General features: G+C 37.2%; 1 protein-coding gene across 5 annotated transcripts in view; it reads left to right on the top strand.

Annotated features, from left to right (window-relative positions):
* The window catches only part of LOC129362024 (dipeptidyl aminopeptidase-like protein 6), a 96,736-nt gene that overhangs the window by 34,382 nt on the left and 38,558 nt on the right, over nucleotides 1-23,796 (top strand). The window contains exon 1 of one of the 5 annotated variants that reach the window (XM_055033325.1): nucleotides 9,928-10,122. The exons of the other annotated variants lie outside the window; for them this stretch is intronic. Within the exon in view, the coding sequence (XP_054889300.1) occupies nucleotides 10,051-10,122 (72 nt within the window). The 5' untranslated portion in view covers nucleotides 9,928-10,050. Of the gene's footprint in view, nucleotides 1-9,927; nucleotides 10,123-23,796 lie in introns of those variants that run through there. 5 annotated transcript variants of the gene reach the window in all.

Here is a 23,796-nt window from a genome sequence, read left to right as displayed (position 1 = left end):
TCTGTATATTGTTCTGCTTTGTGGTGTGTTTTGTTGATTAAATCAAGTTTTACCTCAGAGACAAATGTTGCATTGACTCAGCTTTGGGCCTGTGGGGGGCTTTGGGATTGTTGTGTAAAATTTACAGGGTAATTTTTTTATTATTGTATATGAAAGATATCGAAATTTATTTGAAGAGACAATTAGCAGCATACTACATTGTACTGCTGTGAAAGCTACTGTTCTCAGTCTGAGACAGTCATAAGTAAATAAGAAAAAGAGGCTACAAAGCAAACCACTATTCACAGAAACCTTAAGTTCAGTACTGATTTATCTTGACACACACACAGACACACACACATGTTTTTATGGACTAAACTATTAGCTGTGATGTCAGGTTAATTACATCCAATATCAAGATGTCACAGTTTGATAAGGTTCAAATTTGTCAAAATCTGATTTGATATGCATTCATGGGCTATTCTGTCATTGTCAGTGCATAAATTGAGACCATAAGGCTTGTAGTTAACATTTGTGTGTAGAAGCGCCTTCTGTGAATCCACACTGTGTGGTCAGAGGTTCTCTCAGTGTAGGTGCGTTGCAGGTTATTGCTGAGCAGCAAAATCTCACAACTGTGAGAAAATAAAATGTTTTCAGATGCATTCAGAGTTGATAGATAGGATGGAGTCAGTATGACCTAATGTGACCTGAAAAGCATACTGTGAACGCAACACTGGAGTCTTTGAAAGTAAAGAAGGAAGAAATGCTTTGAAGTTAAAGCTTTAAGGACTCACAAACAAGAAATGACTAAAAAAAAAACAACTGCAGGAAAAACTTGTGAAGTGGAGCATCAGCGAAAAACCACTGTTTGATGGTCAGTTCATTCAAGCTTTGGGGCATGTTTTTCTTAAAATGTATAGTATAGTGTCGCTGTGTTCTTTTCAGTTACAATTGTACACACCTAGTCTTCATTCCCTAAGCGAGGGTCTGCAACCTGTTCAATCTAAAGCTATTAATGCCTCTGTCTATTTAAATAAAACTTTTCTAGAGACCCAAATGTTTCTGTAGAATTTGATTAAAGCTGATGCTATGTCATGTGAATGTGATGTTCATATCTTAAATTTTAGTGTAATACAAGATTTTTGATTACTTTCCTGCTTATCGTTTTTTGCGTTTCATACATCAGTCGTACAAATAGAGATGTTTTTTTTATGTGAAGAAAATGTTTATGTTGTAATACATGACATTTTGAAATTAAAAGCAGAACAAATAAAAAAAAAACCTAAATAAAAATCCAAATTTGTTTGGGAGCCCTAGCTTTAAGGTGCCATTTTTCTCTCTTGGTTATTAGAATTTTATAATTACATATATATACATATAAGTTGTTTGTTGCCATGGTCTCTTATTGCACATTAGGTTCAGTTTATTTGTTTAGCTTGTGGGCAGGGCAGAGGCCTTCTTCTGATTCAATCAGTACATCAGGATTTCATGTCATCCTCAATTTGCTTTGCACACATCGACGTGATGCATCATACTGGACTCTCCACTCCACAGGTCTCTGGCACAAGAGTTGGTGCAGCTGTCAAGCAGCATTCATTCTGCCTGAATCATGTGTTCTGTGCTTCTGTACTTGTTCAGTTCACCAGTAAGGATGATCAGTTTGGAAAATCTAATTCAGCACATGCTGTTGCTAATTATAGACATCCTTCTTGAGACTTTTTGGGCTTATTTTAGTTGGTGCACGATTTGGATGTTATTATGAAAATATGATTAATCATAATCAATCATGTGAATTGATTTCTGTTTTCTCTTTTAGAAAATAGATAGCTAAGTAGATAGAGATTTTCTCTCATACATAGATTTCGTTTTGTTGGTGCCTTTATTGCTAAACTGGGCTTTGAAACTGAATTACAACCTGGATTAAATATTTTAATATGTGTGTGGTTGAATTTGCATTAAGAAGGATCTCGACTGTATTACAGTTTCAAGTTATTTTCTGACAACATTTATTGATGCGTCACACCTTAAGCCTATATATCCAAGCAGTTTTGATATAAAGACATTAATACTAAATGCTGATTGTGATTAAGCAGTTCTAGTTGTTGCATAAACAGAAGTTAGATGCCAGTTCTAATGCAGTGATAGTTTGGAGAGCCGTTTCTTTCAAACATCAAGCAAATCTTGGCTTTACTCTCACCAGAGTCATTCATCTTCAATTTTATGTCCATGTCTGGTGTTACAAGATGGTAGGCAAATGTCCATTTTGGTGTGAGCAGCTTTAATCCAGCTAACAATCCATTTTCTACCAACACTATGCGTAGCCAGTACTGGTGCTCCCCCTGGAGGCAACACCAGTATTAGTGAGTAAGCACAATTCAATAAAATCCAAATGATTTATTTTCTCATTTCTCCTTGTTTTCTGCTCATGGTCAACTTGGCAAGATGCCACCCTCCTCCGTTTGCAGAGGAGCTTGAGATTACCTGCTTCCTTACTCCATAATATAGGAATAACAACACATTATTGGGAAATGAGTCTGCCTCTGCAAGGAACATGTTGGCAAGCCTTCTAAAATACAAGCCCTGAATTAAGTTAAAAAAAAGAGCTTTATGTGCTTAAAGATAGAAAAGCATAATGTAAAATAGTCTTGTGTAAATAAAAAAAAGTATTATATGTTTAAGGTTTTATCTTTAAAAGTAGTTTGTCTGTAAATGTTATACCTTTTCCTAAGTGCTCCATTGAAACTGAGCAGGCTTTCCTTCTCAGAAGTATCAGTGGGGATTAAGAAGGGACTTTAAGAGGGCAGAGTTACGCAAAGTTAATTTATTTTCTATTGTAAGCCCGTGTGCATGGATGTGTGTCCAAACAATTTTAGACAAGACAATGCTAGATTAATTGTTTCCCCTGGAATGTCCTCTCTTGGTAAAAGACCAATAATCAGCCTGATTAAAGACTCCAGCTCTTGTTAATTACCCATCTGTAATGTCCAGACAGTGAGAAAGTAGCTCTGCTTTCAGTCTGGGAACTTCTCTGCATTGAATCACTTTGCGATGCACAGAAGTGTGTGTATTTGTTATTTTAGTTTTTGTTTTGTTTTCAGTCAGATTGATGACCTGAGGGTACAGTAACGATCTGCGATGAAGTATGAGGCCGGGTCCACTCTACGTTTCAATGCTTCAGCTGTGATTTGCAGTGACAAGAGAGAGAGACAAAAAGAGAGAGAGAGAGTTACATGGCAGCTGCACTTTACTCAGAGTGAGACAGGTGTTCTGCCAGTCCAGTTGGACAGCTGAAGGAGTCACGGCGGGCCAGAGGGCGAAGGCGACATGACTGATGGCTGATTTGGCTGCACTAACAGCCGGCAGAGTGGCAGAGGGGGAACAGATTGTTCCTAAATCAACAGCCGTCACGGATTGATGGGCCTCTAAAATCAGAATACATTATGAGCAGTTAAAACGTCACTCACACTGATTTACTTTTATTTCCTTTCTTTGCGCGTTTTAAAGTCAATTTTCCTGCCGGTAAAGGGTCACCCTGTCCTTTCCCGGTTTCACTGAAGTCCAAACAAAGTCTAACAAGCTGTGATAGAACCAAGATCTTCAACGTCCATGAGTGCAGCACAAAAGTCACTCTTTATAGAAAATAATGATGGCCATCACTTTAATGCAATTAATTTCTGCTGTGGGGGGATTCTTTGAAATATATCTCGTGGTAAACACTTATGTGCTGGACCAGTCATTAGTTTGCTCCAGTCTTGTGTGTAAACCTGCACAGCTTCAACTCAGACTGTCTCAATGCAGTTAGGAAGTGCTGGATCACACCCACTCCCATTTGTTCATCTTGACACTGACTCTTGCATAGTTTTAATATTGATCTTGCATGCTTGGCTTTGCATTATTATAGGACTGCTGCAGTTAAATTGCTGAAGTGCAGCATCAGTATATAAGCCACAGTGGGGCCTGATCTTTGAGTACTTGTCTCCTCTAATATTTAAGCACTCCTGGATTATATGAGATAAGTGAACTCTTTCAATGGACATCTCTTAGGTCAAATCTGGATTTTCTTTAAGTTCTTTTTCACAAATTTGAGAAGAAATTATTTTCCAAAATCTTAACATGTCTGTTATTCTCTTGGTGCATTTAAATGCTTACATGTTTAAAATCCGTAATTTGATCTATTTATCTAGTCAGTTTATTTTCTTATCTAAAAGATTGAATGTCATTAAAACATTTTTAGCGTCTTCAAAACGTAAGAATTTTGTACTAATTGAAAAGCACAGGAAACAAAATTCACTTTGCTTATCATGTCACGAAAACATAAAGGAAGGAGAAAATTTTACATGTAAATACAGCAGTAGTTGATTCAGCTCTAAATTGTTAGTGTTAAAAAGAAGAGATAGCACAACCACATTTTGAAATTCAAAGAATAATAATAAGAAAAAAACATTCAAAAGCTTTTACACAGGAGACTGGCACATTGGTTTAAAAAGTTAAACCAATGCCTTCTCTTTTAACAACATTTTTAAAGTATCTGCATTTTCAGAAACAGACTTGCAGTTTTATACATGTTGACATAAGTTTCAACAGTACGAAAATACTTTTCTTTGACAACAGCCTTTCATAATCATAATACAGCTAGCTTCTTCTATTTTTTATTCCCTTTCATTTATTTCAATGCCATTAGATAGGAGCACAGTGTAAAGTGCTCACCGTGATTTTTATGACAAAGTCTGCAATAAACACAAGTCTTCTGGTCAAATGATCAATTTATAAACTAGTCAAGTTTTTACACTGACTTTATAAATGTCATACATGCTGGAATGATTTTTTAATCCCAAAGTTGAAAATTCTTTCGATATTCCACTGACTTTAACTACCCTGAAAGATCAGCAAATCTAATATTCACTGCAGCATTGGTTTATGTTGCATTAGATTGCCCATGTATTGATGTCCTTCATCACAGTAGCAGCATTGCCCTGTCTTTATAATGAAAACAAAACTCCTCTGTGATATTATGCAAATATGGAAGGATAATAGTTTTTCAGAGGGCAGCTGATAAGCATCACTTTTCCAGGAAATTTGTGCCAGCTTTTGTTTAGACGTGCTGCCTCAATTTTTCCTCTCCTTATTCAGACTAGTGACTTTGGCTGCAGGTAAACCTAAACAGGGACTCAGAGGGTTTCATTCCCCTTTCAGAAACCTTCTTACAGCTGACATATTCAAGTTTCTGTGATAAATTAAAAGGAACTATGCACAAAATGCACTCTTTTGTACCTCATGTTCTTGTTTTATTTTAATCTGGAGCAGCATAAAGATGTCAGATAAGTAGTGATCACTGGGGGGAGCTAGCATGCAGTAGAAGACTGTCAGGTCTGTTGGCAGTTACATAAAGAAAAAAAAAACTTTAATAAAAATACATTCAAAGCTCAGAGCAGTTTTTAAGCTTCAATAGAATATATTTATTTAACAAGGTCTGCCTGAAAAGGCTTCATAATGGCAGACATACTCAAAAAATATATGACAGTACTGAATGAGTGCTAAGTCGTTGTAAAAAGGTGATACAGAAGTGATGCTCATATTTCCCTGTAGATTTTGAGCTGGTCAGTTTTTCCTCAAAACAGATTAAATCAATAATGAACATTTTCAAGTTAAAATTCACTCCGATCCAGCATGTCGTGACAATCCCTCATTTTTCCCCTCCTTCTTTTTGTTTTCTGGAGCCTGCCTCCTTTTTTCCGCTCTTTGGTTGCTTGCCTTCCTTTTCTTAATGCCAGGTTTATCTCCATTGCTGCTTTTTGTTTAGAGTTTTCACCTCTTTGAGATCTGCAGATTGTGAGGCGAGATTTAATCTCTCACTAAATAACTTTTGGGAACATGTTGCTTTGAGCTTAAACCGATGATAAAGGGAGAGAAGTGACCGTCACACATAAAGGATTAAACAGGCTTTCAAGCTCAGGAGGCAGTGGAGCTGTTCACAGCAGTGGTGCTGAACTTAGTCTTGGCAGGGAGCTGTTCATGGACTTCCCTGCAGGCCTTGAGATGAACTGTGCAACCAGTGTTGGGTTTTGTGCAGTCAAGTTTAAAAGTGTTGCTGCCAAAACATGGTTAATCTGTTGCATTTTGAAACTATGTCTATACATAGCCGCAGGGTAAACTTAGGCCATGAAGCTTTGTGATGCTGGCGTGCTTTTCCATTGTGTTTCGTCTTTTATGCATCTGTGCTATGAAAAATTTAGCTTTCTGTAACTCAATGAGGTGTGAAAACAAGGAGAAAGCAAAGTGAGTTCAAGGCCAGCTCAAGGCTGAGTGGGCCCCTCAACATAGTTTGATTTGGGAGCCACCTCCAAGTTAGTTCACTCATGGTCTCTACGGTTAAAAAGCTTATAACATAGCAGTTCATCTTAGCTCTTAATTTTCTTATTGTACATCAGTTTTAATCTGTCATATAAGACATTTTCACATAATTATTTAAATTATTTAACTGTATTTAAAATAATTTTGTTTGTTTTTTTCTAAAGAAATAATTAGTTTTTTGGGGGTTCTTTTTTTTTGTTGCTTATTTTGACTGACCTGGTATTTGTGGTTTCTGTTCAAAGCAATGAGTCACATTTAGACAGGAAAGTGGTTATTTAAATAAATCAGCACATCTCATACCAACCACCACTGCTTAACTGTTTAAGCAGTTTGCATTTAAAACAGCATCTTAAGCTTTAACAAGTGGGACCCAAATTACATTCCTTAAAGCACTACTTGTGACCACTGGTCAGTTGCAAATGAACAATGGTATAATATTTGTTTGCCAAATATTATACTTTTTGTCATTAATTAATAATACTTTTATTTTTAGTGTTTGACTGAATTTAGTAAATTTAAAACATGGCTCATTCTTAAAATGTTCACTTTTATAGATTATTATTATTAATATTTGCAAGATCTACATAATTTTTCTTTTACTTCACCACTGTGTGCTAGTTTGTGTTGGTCTATAGTGTTTGTAGCCCCCAAAAAATAAAAATGGCAAATACAGTGAACATTTAAGGACTCTCAGTGGCCCCCCGCTTAGCTCAGGGACCACAAGCAACCACTTAGTCTACTTATGCCTCCGGCTGGATCTGGGTTTGTGCTAGAAACGCTTTCTAGAACAACCCAAGGGACCGGAGTGTGTTAATCAGTGGGATGTTCAGCTGAGTAGATACTTTGGATGGCAGAACAAAGAGTTGCAGTTCATGAGGAGTTTCTAACTAAATTCCCCCCACAGTACATAGAGGTTCTGGTGGCTGTTTTTACTTTTAGTTCATTATAATTCTGCAGATATACACTAGGTCTGAGGTCTATTTGCCTGTGGAAGTTGACATTGTTTAGGATAATAGGGAGAGGAGCCAAGCTTATTCTCTGCAAAGGTGATAATCTTCTACAAAATGCACTGCTTTGCACATGTAGAGAAAATATTCCCGTCAGATTGATACCCAGCATTTTCCTGTGCCACTGTTTCACATCATGGACTCTCTTTTTTTCCGTATCTGAGATTGTTTGTTCCTTTTCCTCTAACAGATGACTGGTTCAAAAGGCTAGGAGCGCTGCAGAGGCTGTGCATGACTTCTGAGGAAATACTTTCACTAGCAGGAGAACACTTCGTGTGTGTGTGCGTGTGTGTGAGTTGTTGTGTGCATAGCTCAAATAAGCAGACAAGCTGTGCTAACAGGGATGTGGATCGTGCATGCATAGATGTGACACATTCTTACAGCACAAACAGTGTTTTAGAACTGGAACTATTTCTGCTGGATGTGGGAGGACGGTAACTGTGCTTCTCCAGAGCCAGGCCAGCGGCAATGCTTTGTTTTACTGGCAGACAATACAGCAAACCTGTCAGAAAGCTGTGGTTGGAAATGAGTTTTTGCAGGTATGGGCACAATATATGCAAATCTTTATCTCCCCAACTTCATCAACTATATGGCATGGAGAAAATTTTTCTAATCACAAATGCGTTCTGACTTCAGCAACTCTACAAATCCCACATGAAACAAACCACATCAAATACACAAAGGCATTTTCTTTTTCTTGCATTGATTCCCGTTTCCATTTCCTGCGTAATGGTCTTGCCAGTAATGAGTGCCTATAATGATCTGATACAAGCTGACAAGTCTCCGTATTATCAGTTGCTCTGGCTCAGAGATGAGCAGTTGCAAATGAACACTGGTATAATTTAATAAAAGCCCAAGTAGAAGGACAAAACCTTGGGCTCTCCATACTCAAGGTAGTGGTTCAATTTGATGTGAGTAATGTGGCTCACCACACAGGGTGTCATTTTATCATGGGGTAGATAAACATATTTTAAAAAAGGGACATTTTTGGTAAGTTGAATTCCAAATGGGTTTTCTGTTTTCTGTGCGTGTGTTCTCAGGAGTTAACCAAAGCTAATTTAATGCTTTGCACAGGAAGCCTTCACAGCTAAAATGCCACCAACTGCAGCTCTGACAGGATTAATTACTTTTATTTATAACTAAGAGAAATTCTGCGTCTTAACAGGACATACATCTAGTATCTAATGGAACATTCTTCATTTCAGCCATTAGACAGAGCAAAATAAAATAAATATCTTGACTCGGACTGGAGGCAAAATCTTCACAACTTCAGTCTTGATTTAAACCCATCAAGCACTTGAGACTTGACTTAGGAGTGAAGAACTAGTAAAAATGACTCATAAATATATGTGGTTCTGCTATAGAGTAAGCACTGTCCATACACAACAAAAGGCTAATGACATAAAAATGTTTATACACAGTGTTTCACTCACTTTTAATGAATAGATATAGATTAGTACATAGTGTTAATTTGGAACATGAAATATGTTTCAGTCCCATAAGGAAGGACTTGCCAAAAATGAAATAATGCCAATGAAACATCCCATCTGCAGATTAAAACTTGTTGCACTCAGTAGTAATCTACCATACAATATACACCTGAGTTTTACTTTGTTTGATCTACGCAGTCTGAGAAATTATACGACTAAATAAAAAAACAGAATTTGTCATTTTATTTTCTGTTTCAGTAAGAATTATAAACAAACAACTTGGTAACGTCTCTGAGCTCTGAACATCTTGTACTTCTAGAAACTCCAGGTAGGTTGCAGTTCTGCGATATAACAGAACTAGAAGGCGGCAGGCTCCTGGTGATTTCATGCTTGATTTCTCTGAAATCATTGGCAGTTAATTTGCAGGGTCTTCTCTCAACAGGTTTCTTGAGACCCTGTTGATTATTTACAGCACAACTTTAGGGGGTTCTGAGTGCTGCATCCCTCTGAGAGACTGTTGATAATTGATGAATTTTCAGAGTCAGTCAGTTTCAAAACCTCATTCTGGTTCATTTCGTGCCTCACAGTTATTCACATCTTGATGCAACGTGTTGAACACAAATTTTCTACCTGGCATTCTACCTCAGAAAGCAGCTACACAACACCTGCCATGCTTAAATTCATCAAGCAATCACGTTTACCCAGCTGGAAATGACTGGGTCAAAATACTCACTTGCCTAATAATTGTGCACGCAATGTAAAATTTAAAAACCTGTAGAAAATAGAACCAATTTTTCAATTTTCAGCAGCTTTTATTTTATTTTATTATTTTGCCTCTGAAGGGATTTTACACGCCTCCACTGAACCTGATTTACGCTCAAATTTACGATTTTATTATTTTTTTAAAATAATTGCATCTGATTCAATGCCACACGTTTCCATCAACAAACCGGCTGAAAACAGTTTGCAGTTTCGGCGATGACACTCTGAAAAAGGTAGGTACACAATGAACCTCCCACATCTCAGCGCCTCGCAGCCTTTCAGCCATATCTGCTGCTGAACTCTGCGCCCACGGTCTCTTCATTATTTTACCAAATCACTGGATCTCTCCTTCAGCACTTCGAGCGGCTGTCTCTCCCTCCTCCTGCCTCTTCTCGTGTCGGTCTGTCAGTCTCCGCTCTCTCTCTCTCTCTCAGTCTCTATCGCTTCATTATTCTGCTCCTGCAGGCAGCAGACGTATTCCCCTCGTTCCCCCTGTCCCTAAACGTCTTTTATTCACCGCCATGACTTCCACGAAAGACGCGAACGGGTCGGGAAAAGTGGCTCAGCAGCAGCAGCAGCAGCAGCACGAGCAGGTGAGTCCCGAGGCGAAGTCGCTCGCGCTGTTTGTTCGCCTAATTACGCGTTCATCGCTCGTTATCGCTCATTAACGACACATCGCAGTCCAAATAAGTTGCACATATTCAGATGGTGAGGGTTTGTTCCCGTTTCATCACTTTCCCCTCACACGTTTCCACTTTTATGACGTTCAGACCTGCTGCAGTTTGGGTGGATGGAAGACTGTTAAACTTCCGCGTCAATATGTTTCCCCGCTCCGCCAGCCACAGTGGTCCCTATAAAACAGTCTGTTGTTTGACGTTTGCTTATATGAACGACACGTGAAAATAAAAATGTCCAAAACTCAATTGCAGGAGAAACTTGTTATATTTTTGTGCTGTTTTGTTTTGACTGTTAGTGGTATCAAATACGCAACCTATTCATAGATTAATTTGCGCAGACGTAGATTAAAACTTAAAATGCGTTTTCATCTAAGTCTTTCCTTTCTAATGGATTAAAGTATTTTTTTTATGCCAGAGGAACTGCAGGGATGCTTTCTCCTGATTTATGAACCCTGGAGTCTGGCAGGATTGGCTCTCCCATCTGTTGCTGCGCAGTGCTGGTCAGCTGCCTGAACAAAAACTCCTATTTCCTGTTGACATGAGAGGCTTAACTTAATATTAGAGATGTTTCCTGACAGTTGTGGTGCTGAAATTACAAAGAAAAAAAAAAGCATTGTCTAATAGCATCATTTTTATAAAGTAGTCACAACTAATTTGTTTGAAATAACTTAAACTGATATCATATGTGATAGCTTTACTTCTAGACTTAACTCTATCATATTATTGACAGAGTTAGAGTTTTTATTTAAAATATTTATCCACGAAAAATAAAAAAAAAAGCTTGTGGGGAGAATCTTTTTTGGAGGTGCTTCTTGGTAACATTCACCAATAAGGCCCCAGCAGCATGTGTTAAGGTTAGCTACTCTAGCAGGTATCCAGGCGAAAAAACTGCTAATATCAACTTTATACTTCCAGTGTTACTATATAAAGCGCAACATAAAAAATAAAATAAAATGTTAGCAAAATTTTGCAATAGTTTGGTCTACACTTTGTAAGTGCTTGCATCAAAGTAAAAAAAAAAAAAAACTCAAAATAAATATTACAGAAAACATTATTAAAGATGTTTTGATCAAGCTGTGGATTTTGTTGAGCTCTTTCTTTCACTTTTTTGATATAAGTGAAAGCAGTTAGATGTTGTGTATTTCTTTTAATTTTTTTGTGGAAAAAACATGGCAGCCATGATGTTTCTTCTCAAGGTTATCTGACCAGGAAAATTCCATACGGCTCCATACCTAATTGCACTTTGTGTGAGGGAACAGAGGAACAAAAAAAAGGACAAAGCTGCGTGTAGACACCCAGACCACTTCTGGGTTTACGTAATCATGCTTCTAACACTCGTATCACAATTTAGGTTGAAAGGTGTTCTAATAAATCCATGTTTGCTCAAATGTGGAGGGAAGCTCTTGACTATTGGTTTAATTGTGTAACAGCTGATAATTCTGGAGTATCTGCCTCTAAAATGCATTTACAAAGGCTGAAGTGAGAGCTTTTCATTACAGCAACTGAATGGGCATCAATTGAGAAGCCTTATCTGCCTCTCCAGTGTTTCATTGTGTGACATTGTGTGATATTTTGTTGTTGTCTAATGTATTGGATGATGTTTTTGCTATTATTTCTAAATAATTCAAGCCTAAAATGTTTATTTTTGCATCCCACTTGCACATTTATGAAAGCAGAACTGCAGAGTCAACAGCAGCGTGACTGATCCCGAACCAAATTTTGATCAAAAATAAGGGAGCAGGAGCTCCTTTTGAACCTTGAAAGAAAATGGAAGCAGAAAGTGAGATGCACACAGGCTCGTCTGCGCATCAGGGCGGCAACACATGATCCTCAGTTGTTGTTTGGCACAGGCAGCAATCATTTCACCTCTGCCAAAAAGGAACCATATATTAATTTTATATCTGACTGACCTTAGTCCTCTCTTGTTTTCTTCCAGGATGGACAGTTTGTACTTTTGCCTGAAAAACAGATGTGCTCTTTGGCAATATCAGTTTCAGATACCTTCCTGTACATATGCTCTTCAATTATGCAAGGATGGAGAGATAGAGAAAGGTGAAGCTATCAATGCAGAGAAAGGAAGGCAGTGGTACATTTGTGAGTCAAAGTTCCTCCTCTCAGAATCCGCCTGCTGTCAGTGGGGATTAAACGACAGATCAGTCCATTCAGTTTTAATCTAAAGAACACATGAAGTGAAGGATTTTACTTTTTTGTTGCTACAGCTGTCCTAAGCAGTATGCTGTTGCGCTCATGTTGAGTTTGTTGTATGAAAACGCATCTCCTTAATTACTGTACAGAATGCTGTACAAAGCACACTGATTGTTTTGTTCAAGGTAGCATCAAAACAAACCTGTTGGCTGAGCTTTGGTAATAGAACAATTCACCTCACTTCAACACAAATATGCCATCATTAAATCCACTTTTTAGTTCAATTTTTGTCTTCTTCAAACTTTCATCAAGCTATATCTGTGCACAATTATTCTGAGAGCATAATAGAGCTCTTATCTTTCCTGTAACTCAGAGCGGATTTAATTTTCAGCCACATATTTTTCAGGAATACATTCAGCTGTGGAAATAAAAAAAAAAACTAGAAAGGTGGAGGAATAGCGAGAAATGTATTTTGAACTGATCTACTCTTCAGTGATTCAGCTTCAGTCGTGTTGTTGTGCACTGCGGTTCTTCTGATGATTAAAAGATACGGCGGCAGTTTTGTCCAGACGCAGGCGGTAATTCATATGCTCTGAGAAAACACTTCCCCCCCTTCATTCTTTCTTTGTCTCATTCATAGACTAATTAAAAGCAACAAAACAGGAGCAAAATGTGAGTGGCCATCTGAAATTGTCATTTATTTGCAGATTTGAATGTCAGCAATATTGGGCTCGCTGTGGTTTATTTCCTCTTAAAATGACTGCATGTCTTCCATTTTATCTTAAGAGCGAGGCAATTTGGTGCAAACTGAAAATTTAAATGAAATTTTCTTGTTTGAATCAAAACCTTGACCAGGTTCAAGTTTCTTATTGAATATGTTTATTTGTTCCTTTGGCTGAATCAGTATTTTATCTGTTGCCTTCATGTAATGGATCTAAATCTTGAAGAAAGACTCATTTTAAATGTTTCATTATTAACTTTTTCATTGTGTCTGCATTGTCTCTTATGTTTTCATGTCCACTTTTATCCCACTGATGTTTCCAGGCTATGGGAAGAATACTACAGTATTTGTATTTCTTCATTATTCCATGCGATTTATTCAGTTTTTCTAATTCTATTTCAAACTTCACATTTAACTTTCTTTTGGTGGCAGATAAAGGAGACGATGCTTGGAAGAGTGTGCCTGCTCTGCTTAGACAAAACTGGGCAAGTGAAGTTTTAACTTACATCTGAGGTTTAGAATATTTTGTCGAGAAAAATTACAGAATTGTAATTTTGCCAAATGATAAAGGTGGATTGGAGATCTTTGGCATGTGCCCATTCTGGCTTATTGTGCTTGAAACAATTCATTGACTGCAATATCACACATGTGAAGAAAGAGATGTTTCTCAAGTATAAAGGAAAAAGAGATCTGTTGGGGAAAAAAAAGATTTATAAAGTGAAGCTGGAGCCATGAGATGCTATCACAGGCTTCTGTCTGCTACTTTCTAGGCAATAAAGTAAAATACATTTGAATATGCGACTGCTTCTTTGTTGGATGAATGGTTGGCAGTCCATGGCATCGTAAACCTCATTTTGCTGTTTCAAGTCCTGTGCATAAAGGCTTTGGCTTTGTTGGTTCTCAATTTTAGATGATGTGAACCATATTGTGGAATACTCTGTTTTGGATGTATTACTCTTGTTGGTGCACTTGTACTTTCACTTTTCTGTGATTCTGTGCATTGCACATTTCAATGTGGGATTTGTGCCAAGGCTTTGTGAACAAACTACCAGCTGTTGTCACAAGCTGGCAGTAAGGAGAACCTCGCTCGATCATTGTCGTTACTTGAGGTCCTTCACAGGACAGAGAAAACAATAATTTAAACATTCTAGGTTTGGGTAAAATATTTATATGACTATTTAAGTGGTGGTACAGAGGTGAAGTTTGTATTGTGACAGTGTATCTCTAGGGATACAGCAAGAACTCCACAACAAGAGAGGAAAACAAAACAAAACAAAACCTGTTAAATTCGTTTCCAAACATTTTCCTGCTTATTTATTCCACATAGACTGGGATGGATTTTCTTGCCCATCTGCTTTGAGGATTCTTTTCAATAATTAACTTCAGCAAAGATGAGCCAGTGAATCGGTGTACTTTCACACCATGTAAAGCCAGTGAAGTCACCCTTAGCTGTGGTTTCACTTGTAAAATGGAAATCACTGAGAAGTTGATTGTGTAACATCTCAGAGGAAAAGAACAATATTTAAAACAGCTATTTGTCATCTTTTAGATGTGCATAAGAATATAGTCCCTCCTGTCCCTTGGGGGTTATTATTTGATGCCAGTGTTTCACTTCACTTGGCTTCACTGTCATTTCACTGCATGGATTCAAGCTTCGAAAACTCTACTGTCACCACCACCTGCTGCTAACCAGTGGAGCCGAGAACTGCCGCACAAATGAACGACACACTTTAGAAAACATTTAGTTCTCATGAAAAACAGAAAAGTGGAAAGAGATGTTGTTGTTCAATTACTTTGTACATATAACTAACATTTCTTTTTCAATAACTTTGGACTTTTTCCTCTTGAACTCAGATGGAGAATCATTTTGAATCATTTTCCAACCTCACTGTTAGTGTGTCTTCATAAAGACATCTTTTCGTCAAAGCTTCCTACAGTGTGTGTCTGCTTGTCTTATTATCAGTACCAACTTCGGTGATCCCTTGAGTTTTCCTTCCCACACACTTGGTAAAGTTTCATAGGCACAACTTTGCTCCTTTGAGGCCATCCATAATAAGATTGCGGCGCTTACGGTATTTTTAACTGAGACGCACTGGCTGGGTTTAATTTGATTCAGGATTGTCAATTTAGGGAGTAGCATAGTTGACTGGAAGGATTTAAGTGTCTGGACCACAGAGGAGAAACACATCTCATCGCTTATTAAATCATTTATTTCCATATGGGCTCAGATAATGGCATAAAAGCCAGAGGTCTAAATGATTTAAAAATATTTTCGACATGTTGTGAAAGATTTACCCCGTGCACTTGCAATGCATCTCCTTACTTACTGCACTGCATTTGTGTCACTAGCAAACACCCAGTGTTGTATAGTAAAGAAGTAAAAATACTTCACTACTTAAGTATATTTTGGAGTACTTCATACTTTCCTTGAAAATTTTTGATAACTTTCACTTTTACTTCACTATATTTCCGAACTTAATTGCATACTTTTTCAATGTGTGGTTTAGTTACTCGTTACTAACGACCTAATTAAAGAGTCGCGTTAACACACACAAACACACACAATCGCTAACTTACGTTTTGTTGCAGCTTGGACTGGCGCGGTTCATCACGGGTCACACGCGGTGTTCCCGCTTCAGTTAATATTAATCCTTATCTGTCATTTTCAAACATTTTCCAGGCGTTATTTTCAATTGGCTTGTTTCTGGATTGTACCGCACCTGGAGAGAGTCGTGTGATGTTGTGACGTCATCAGAACGTACTGAGTGTTGGCGGTTAAATTGATTATTGTATTTTTTGGATTACAAGTTTATTTATTTTTTTCTCTTGTTAATTATTTTGCATACTTCAAGAATTTATTTGAGTTAGGAGTAATTGCTTAGTTTTTGTTTTGTTTTCTTGATTTGACATTCTGCGGGTGGAGCCTCTGGCTTTAAAACCTGCCATGGATGTCTTTTGTATATACTTTGCCTGTGGCATCTTTGTTCACTGAATGGATGATAAAATTCACTGAAGTGATCTCCGGCCTTGGGAAGTCTTTTTTTTTTTTGTGGGTTGCGCAAGTCATAAGAGAACTCCGTCACAGTTACAAAAAAGCGAAAGAGAGAAACGCAAGTGTTTTGACCCCACCTACTGATTGACTGCAACAAAGTCGGTAGCCGACTCGACATCACCACCTGTTTTGCTTCTCCCATTAAACACCAAGTTAACAAAAAAGCTCTCCCTCTTCAGACGTCAAATAAGCTGCATTTCCCTCCCAATTCTTTTTTTATTTTGCATAATAACCAGTTGTGTGCAACTATAGTTTGTGTGGTAGAGTAATCGTAACAGCTTTTTTTCTTCATGTTTGCTGCATTTTCTGTACTGACTATTTATTTTTCTCATTTTCAGCACTGACCTTACTTAAAGGGAAAACTTAAGACTTACAGAAACTTTGTATTTTTCTGACTTGGAGAGTATACTAAGAAACTGGTTCAGTTGTAAAGCAGGTTAAGTTAATCTTGTGGTTTAAGTAAAGCACCTAATTTTCTTAACTAAATTATGCCTGCAGGTATGTCTATTAGCGGGTTTAATTTTGCCTGCTATTTTAAGTGTATTTAACAAGTTTACCAAAATATAAAAAATGTCATTCAAACTGCATTTGCCTTGTTTTACTTTTTACTTATACTTTTCATTACATTACTTAAGTACATCCATTTTTACAGTAATTTTCATGCTTAAGTACAAAACATTTCAGATACTTTAAGACTTTAACTCAAGTAACATTTCAGTCAGTGACTTGGACTTTTAACAAAGTCATATTTTGACTCTGAGATTTCAGTATTTTATACAACAGTGCAAACACCATTCCATTACCGGGAGATCAAAAAAAATATATGAGCGCTGACGTCCAGGTGACCTCAGTAGGTCAGTGCCATAATAAAGGCCAGTGAATGTCTAAAAATAGCAGAGTCTGGGTTTGGGAAGCTTAACAAAGGTCAGGCCAAAGAATTTTCTTGCAAAGATCACTACAGATTTTTGTCATCTAAATGTGATGGAATGAACATCACATTTAAATTCACAAATGCCAAATATCAAACCAAGTCCAGGAGCAGTTACTAATCCAGAATTTACATAATCTCAAATTATGAACTCTGCTTTTGCCCAGTTCTGCTGCTCTGGCTAGTTTTTCCAGTGTTATGTTCAGCTAAGTTCAACCATCCATCTTTAAATTTCCAGTTGTCTTTGATAATAATGAGTATTAACTGTATGGTACTTGTCCTAATAATGTTAAGAAATTGCTTCCAATGAGCAGGGAGTAGATGATGAACATTCTCAGTTTTGCCAAAAGCTTTCACAAAGTGAACAGATTACATGAAGGATTTTAAAGGTGACATTATGTTCCTGAAAGCAATAGAGGAGAGTGACATAAAAGCTACAAACAGAAGGCCTTTTTGCCTTTGTCACAAACTATGACTTGGAACATTATTATAATAACATGGCACTCATAGCTGAGAGGCTACAAACCAGGTCAATAGCTTTAATGTATTATTTTAAGGGCAGTAATATTTTAAAGTTAATTGAAAATTTTATAGGTGGCCAGTAGGAATAAATGCAGTTTAATTTTGTCTTGGTAAAAAGCTTCCAAAATTTTGTAAGAGATCTGAGAAGGCAAAAGAGAAACATATGAAGAACGATTTCTTAATAAACACATAAATTCCCTTTCCCCTAATGCATATAGAATCAGTAAACTTCTAAATTGCTTGTATTTATCAAACAGTTTTTCGTCTTTATATAGAATTTTTTCTCTCTCTCTCTCTTTCTCTCTCTCACTTGCTTCATTACAGATTTTTCTGACTGTCCTTCTGAAAGCTGATCTTCACCACCTGAGACGCATTTTATGTGCCTTTATTTAGCTTCTATTGAGTTTGTCCCTCTGAGTCCGACTTTTAAAAAAAAAAGTGTTCAAAGACCGGACAGCTAAATCTACAGACAGGCTGATAGCCCGGCTATTCACGAAGCAAAAGGCAGGCTGCATGAATTCTTAATCTCACTCATGAATGCACATAATTTATTGATGCCGTTCCAGAGAAAAAGTTTAGCCCCAAGTCTGCAGACTCCTGCTTTGCTCGCGGGTTTGCTGCTCCTAGACAGTGACTACATTACAGCAGAGTTATATATCATGTGTCAAGTGTCCTGTATCTTTAGACAGCAGCGTTTTGCCTTTGTTTCCAGTGTGCCTCTTCTCTATTGTCTTTCTGGAGTCTTTGTCAAGACTTTATCTCTTCAGACCCCATGCTTCCTTCCACACTTAACAGCAATATTAGTTCTTGCTGAACTGTTCACCAGCGGACTCCATCTTTGCTGCAAATTTGACTCAAACAACTCTCTCGGTTCCCTTGGAAACCAGGTGCTCAGAGATCAGGAAAGATCCATTTCACACTTCAGCAGAGAGACAAAGAGATGGGTAGACAAAGGGGAGGTAAGAGGGAGAGAGGATTAGACAGTGAGAGGTGGGGGGTAAAGGAAGCTTGACCTTAAAAGATGTTCCATAGTTTGAGCTTTTTTTCCCCCCAAAACAGAATGAAAATATCAACAAATAGACGGAGAGAAATGTTGTTGACTCTCCTCGTGGGATTTGTCTGTCCTTTGTAGCTGTCAATGCTGAAATGGCCTGGATTTATTTAGAAGCGTTTGCAGAGAGGAGGTGAAAATTGCTGTTCTCATATATTGATGTGCCTCCTGTAGTTGAAAAGCAGCGATGCATGCTCCTAGAAGACGATGGCCAAAATGAAAATAATTGAAAACATTTCCCACGGATTTTAAACTTAAATATGTCAGGTCATCAAACTAATTTTCGTACAAGCCAAACATGATACAAAAGCTGTTTTCAATGCTATGCAAACCAAGATTGCCCTTTGTGAAACTATACATGTCCTCTTTTTAAATCAAGAATGAAAAGATTAACCCAATCACTTTGCCTCACTTTCATGAGCCACAGCCAAGATTACCACCTGACCTGTTCAGCCAAGAAATCAATTTAGGATGGATGACAAAGCGGCATAAGTAACAAGACTCAAAAAAGCAACTCATGATGAGGAAATTGAAGAAATTGAAGTTGGTGCAACACAGATGTTGCACCAACAGCGTCACCCCTAAGTGTTTGGTTTAATATTACTTTTTCACATAGCGCCAGCTTTTTTTACTTTCATTTGAAAACTACAATTGTTAAAAAAGTAAAAACGGAAGAACTTTGTAAGACGGCAAGTAATCTTTCAAGGCAGTGAAAGCTGCTTAAACACATCTGAGAACGCAAAGATGGATTCTGTGTGCCTGTGTGGGATTATTCTGGAAACAATGCTAATCTTTTTTTATACATTTTTATGTAAGTGACTTCAGCCTGAGTTTGGAGCTTTGTTTCAGTGCCTGAGTAGGTGGGTAAAACGCTCTGTATTTCACACAGAGATAAACCCCTCTGCACAGGCAAAGCAATCAGAGTGTATGTACTTAATAACAGCAGACTGTTTGAGAGTAAAGTGCAGTTTTAAAACACGCTCCGCTACTTTCTAGTCTGACTCTTACAAACTCCTTTTTCAGAATTTGAAGTAGAAAGACAGAAATTGGGTGAATCATAAAGAGACACATTTGTCTACATATTTTTTTTTAGATCATAGCTGTAAGTGAGAGCATGTTGTGCAGCTTTTTTCTGTGTTTTCTGACAGCGATGGTGTTTTCAGAGAACATTGATGACATATCAGATTCATATCCACACTCTGAGGGAGATTTCACCAGGACAGTTGATCAAAAGTGCAGAAAGTGGTCACTGTCAGAAAACTGGGTCACCTCTTCACTTATCAAACACATCCGTTTAGCTACTTTATTATTCCACTTTGTAACATTGTAAATGCCAGCGGCACACATGGGGATTATAAATATATGTATCAAAAACTAGTCTGTCTTTTGCACCATCAAAAATAAAACCACCCTCTTAATTTGCAAGCAAATATTTTCTGAAAAAGAAAGCAAGAGATTCACAACTTTCTTCCTGCAATCATTCCAAGATAGGAAAGGATTTCTTGCTGAAATTCTGTACATTTTTTTTTTCAAATGTAGGCTCTATTTATATAGCAAGTTGGGTTTTTTGTTCTGTGGTGTAAGTGCATACTTCGGCACGTCTTTGTCATTCTCTTTGTATCTTAAACTCAGTAACTTTCTTAATGGGCTTTAGTTCACCCTGTTCCATATTAATACTCCAATTTTGTGCCCACGCATTGCCATTTCTTCCTCGTCTACTTTCCTTTCACAATTTATTAAAAGAAATCCATTCACTTTACAATGATGCATGTGTTTGGCTATGCATGGATGTAAATAAATACTAAAATGTTCAATTAATTTTTTTTTTTTTCAATTGGATATTTAACACGTTATATTGCAGCTTATTTCATTATTGTGCCTTTAATAACAATTATGTTCAGGACAGATTAGGAACCCCTATTAAAATCAAAACTAACTTTATCTATGCTAATAGACATAAACACATAATAATTACTTATTAACTTCAGCTTCCTTTAAAAGCAGCTCATCTTTATGTCCAAAAAGTTGTTTGAGACACAACCAGCAGTGCAAAAGTACAACATGATGGAGGAGTGAAATGACTAGCAAGTGTTTTTATTATATATATTGAAAATGTGCATGCTTTATTAATTTTGAGGTGTAATCACCAGCTACATTTACCTGGAATTTGTTTAAAGATGTATTTTTCTTCTGTTTTTGAATCTTTCTCTCAGGGATTCAAAAAAAACAACACTTACTATCTGGCATTCACCTGGTTATGTCAACGTTAGATACATTAAAAACAAAATAACAATGTCCAGAGCATAACTGAAAGTTTTTCATGCAAAGTGATTTTACCTCACATGTTTTGACAGTAAGGTACTTACCATTTCCGCATCCACATTTACATTCCCATCATATGTCTGAACGTCTTTGGAAACAGAGTAGCAAGTAGATTAACATATATCTATGGATCTTTATAATACATAGGCGTAGTGAACTGGATACCTCTCTGAGCGTGCGCTTCAACTCTGTCACTTTTAGATCACAAGGCAGCAGAAGCAGGAACAGCACCATTATCTGCAAACCTGCCAAAGCATTGGAAAATGTTATTTCTAGCTCAGGGAGAGGTCAGCATCGGTATGTCTTACCCATTAAAGTATGATACAGTATGGGAAAAAGGATCATTTAAATCTAGGATGTCCACCTTATCCTGAACACATTTTTCCTCTGCAGCAAAGGATCAGCTTATTGATGCAAGTGTTGGTTTTCTATGTGTACTCACTGGTTCCAGTATTGACTTGCTTTGCTGTTAGGCAAACTGCAGAGACAAGAGGTACAAAAGCAAAGAAAAAGCATGATCTTTTTTAGCATTTAATTGAAAGTAACTGGCAACGTTGCATTTTGGAGGCTTCAGAGATGCTTGCAGCGAACGGTCTCTGCCGAACAGTCGAGCTGTCTCATTTTCACGTGTACATGGACCCCTCGTTAACTTGTGGACGGTTCGCTGAGCTTCCCCATAAGCACTCTCGCCACGACAGGCAGCCGGAGACCAGGCCTAATTGGTAACATGGTTATGAACAGCTGGACCGATATGGGTGGCTGGAGCTCCTCAGTCTCCTCAGTATATATAAAGCAGGAAGATTAATGTGGAAAGTTGCTGTTTGTACACACAGATCGTGACCTCTAATTTAAAATCTCTGGACAGAAGCCCTCTAGTTAAACTTTACATTTATTCTAAAAGGGTATTTATTAAACTATTGAGTGGATATAGGGACAATCATTCCAAACTTGCTCATAAGCAGAATAAACAATTTATGATTCAATATTTATCTCAGGTATGATGCACTCATTTTTAATGGCCTGTTTATGGAGAGTAGGGTGACCTCTTGCCTATTTGGATATTTTTTGATTTGCCTTATCTTAACATTCTAATTTTTGTCTTATTATTTGGCCTAACTATAAACTCAATAGTTTACTTATACATGTCAAATCTTGCCTCATGTCTCCATACTATATACCTTCAAAATATCATCTTCCAAAAAGATATATATCCTGAACAATTAATGTTATCAAATTCAAGTAGCTCATCTGCAGCAGCATCACCCAAAACAAGGTCCAGCAAAACTCTGTAGGAACTTTAGGTCAAGTCTCTCAAAGAACTGAAGTTTGAATACTAAGAACATGTGGATAAGCTTACCTTTGGATGGGAGAATTATGATTAGGCCTGGTACAATAACACATTTTGCTGGACGATAAGTTGTCCCAGAAGTTACTGCCATAAAAGGTGTTTTGAGGCTATTGTTAACTAATAGCATAGTCTAAGAATGTAGGTACAATCTATATTCTTAGACCATTCTAAAGAAATTAGTTTCTGTAGATACTAATTTTTAAAGAATATTCAACATTGGAACTACAAGACATTTAAATCCTAATGACTAAACAACACAATTCCTCATCTTCTTCTTGTTATTCCGTTACAAAATTTGTATGGAAATATTGAATGAAAATGCATAAGAATCCTGCAGCAAATAACCTTTTTTATTACCTTTTATTTTTAAAATAACAGCACTAAACTGTGGCATCCATCCATCCATCCATTTTCCGGTCACCCTTCTCCCTAAACTGTGGCATTTTGGGAAAAATTTACTGGATCCACTTTGGAGGTAACATGTTGCTCCTGATCAGACCACTGGTCTACTGAATGAATATGTAGCTGAAGCAGTGAAAACACCTAGTCAGGATTAACCTGATGAAATGAGGTTTAGGCAAAAATATGGAGTAGTTATTGTCTGAACTGTTCATTAGAATCTCAAATCTGGTACCCAGCACACCCAGGTTGCTGAGTTAGACACGGGAGCTCCTATCAGTGTTGATTAGTAGTCACCTTTTTATTTCCCACTGGCAGCCTCTCCGCCACAAGCATCAGCCCGACCTGGATCCCTACTAAAATCCCTACTAAAACCAGACCTGCTTTTAGGAAGAACACAGCCTCATTAAAACGTAAGACTGCTACAAATTGTTAAATGTCGATGTGAATAGCTGTACTTTTAGGTTGTTGGAGAAGTTAGAAAATATCTTTCTTCTAAAATTATGTCAATTATTATAGGTTATTGAGGATAATGAATGAAAGCACTGATGCAAAAAAATACAAATGACATTTATCCCTTTAACTGCAAACATATGTTAACATAAAGGAGAAGGGCAAGAGAGAAAAAACTCAGATAACCCTTTTTTGTTAAAGTTAACAGTAACTTAAATGTCTTGTTAATCTGTGCAAATGTGACAAAACAATGAGTGGATTCAGGACATTTGAATGTGCTGTTCACTGCATCCATATAAACTTATTAGACGATATCTTAGCTTTGACTAGGCCACTCAGAGAAACTTAAATGTCACTCTAAATCACTTTAACGATGCCTTAGTTGTATGCTTACTGTCAATTTATATCATTTCCATAGGATGACACTGCCATCACCATATCACTGCAATTTTTGAGAATTTTATTTTGATCTTGAAGACTTTGGTTAAAGTAACTTTTGGTTTTTACTATGATATCTTTATTCATTTAAGGCCAGTCAAACATCTCACAAAGATAATTTCGAATATCCATTCTGTTTTGATCTCTATTTTTCCACAGAGATGTTCCATGTCTTTCCATAACCCATTCCACGTATTTACTCTTCAGGTCT

The sequence above is a fragment of the Poeciliopsis prolifica genome, unplaced genomic scaffold (assembly GCF_027474105.1).
Source record: "Poeciliopsis prolifica strain line A6 unplaced genomic scaffold, Auburn_PproV2 SCAFFOLD008, whole genome shotgun sequence".
Taxonomy (NCBI): Eukaryota; Metazoa; Chordata; class Actinopteri; order Cyprinodontiformes; family Poeciliidae; genus Poeciliopsis; species Poeciliopsis prolifica.
Note: the sequence above shows the minus strand (reverse complement) of the source record. Positions and strands in the feature narration are given on the sequence as shown.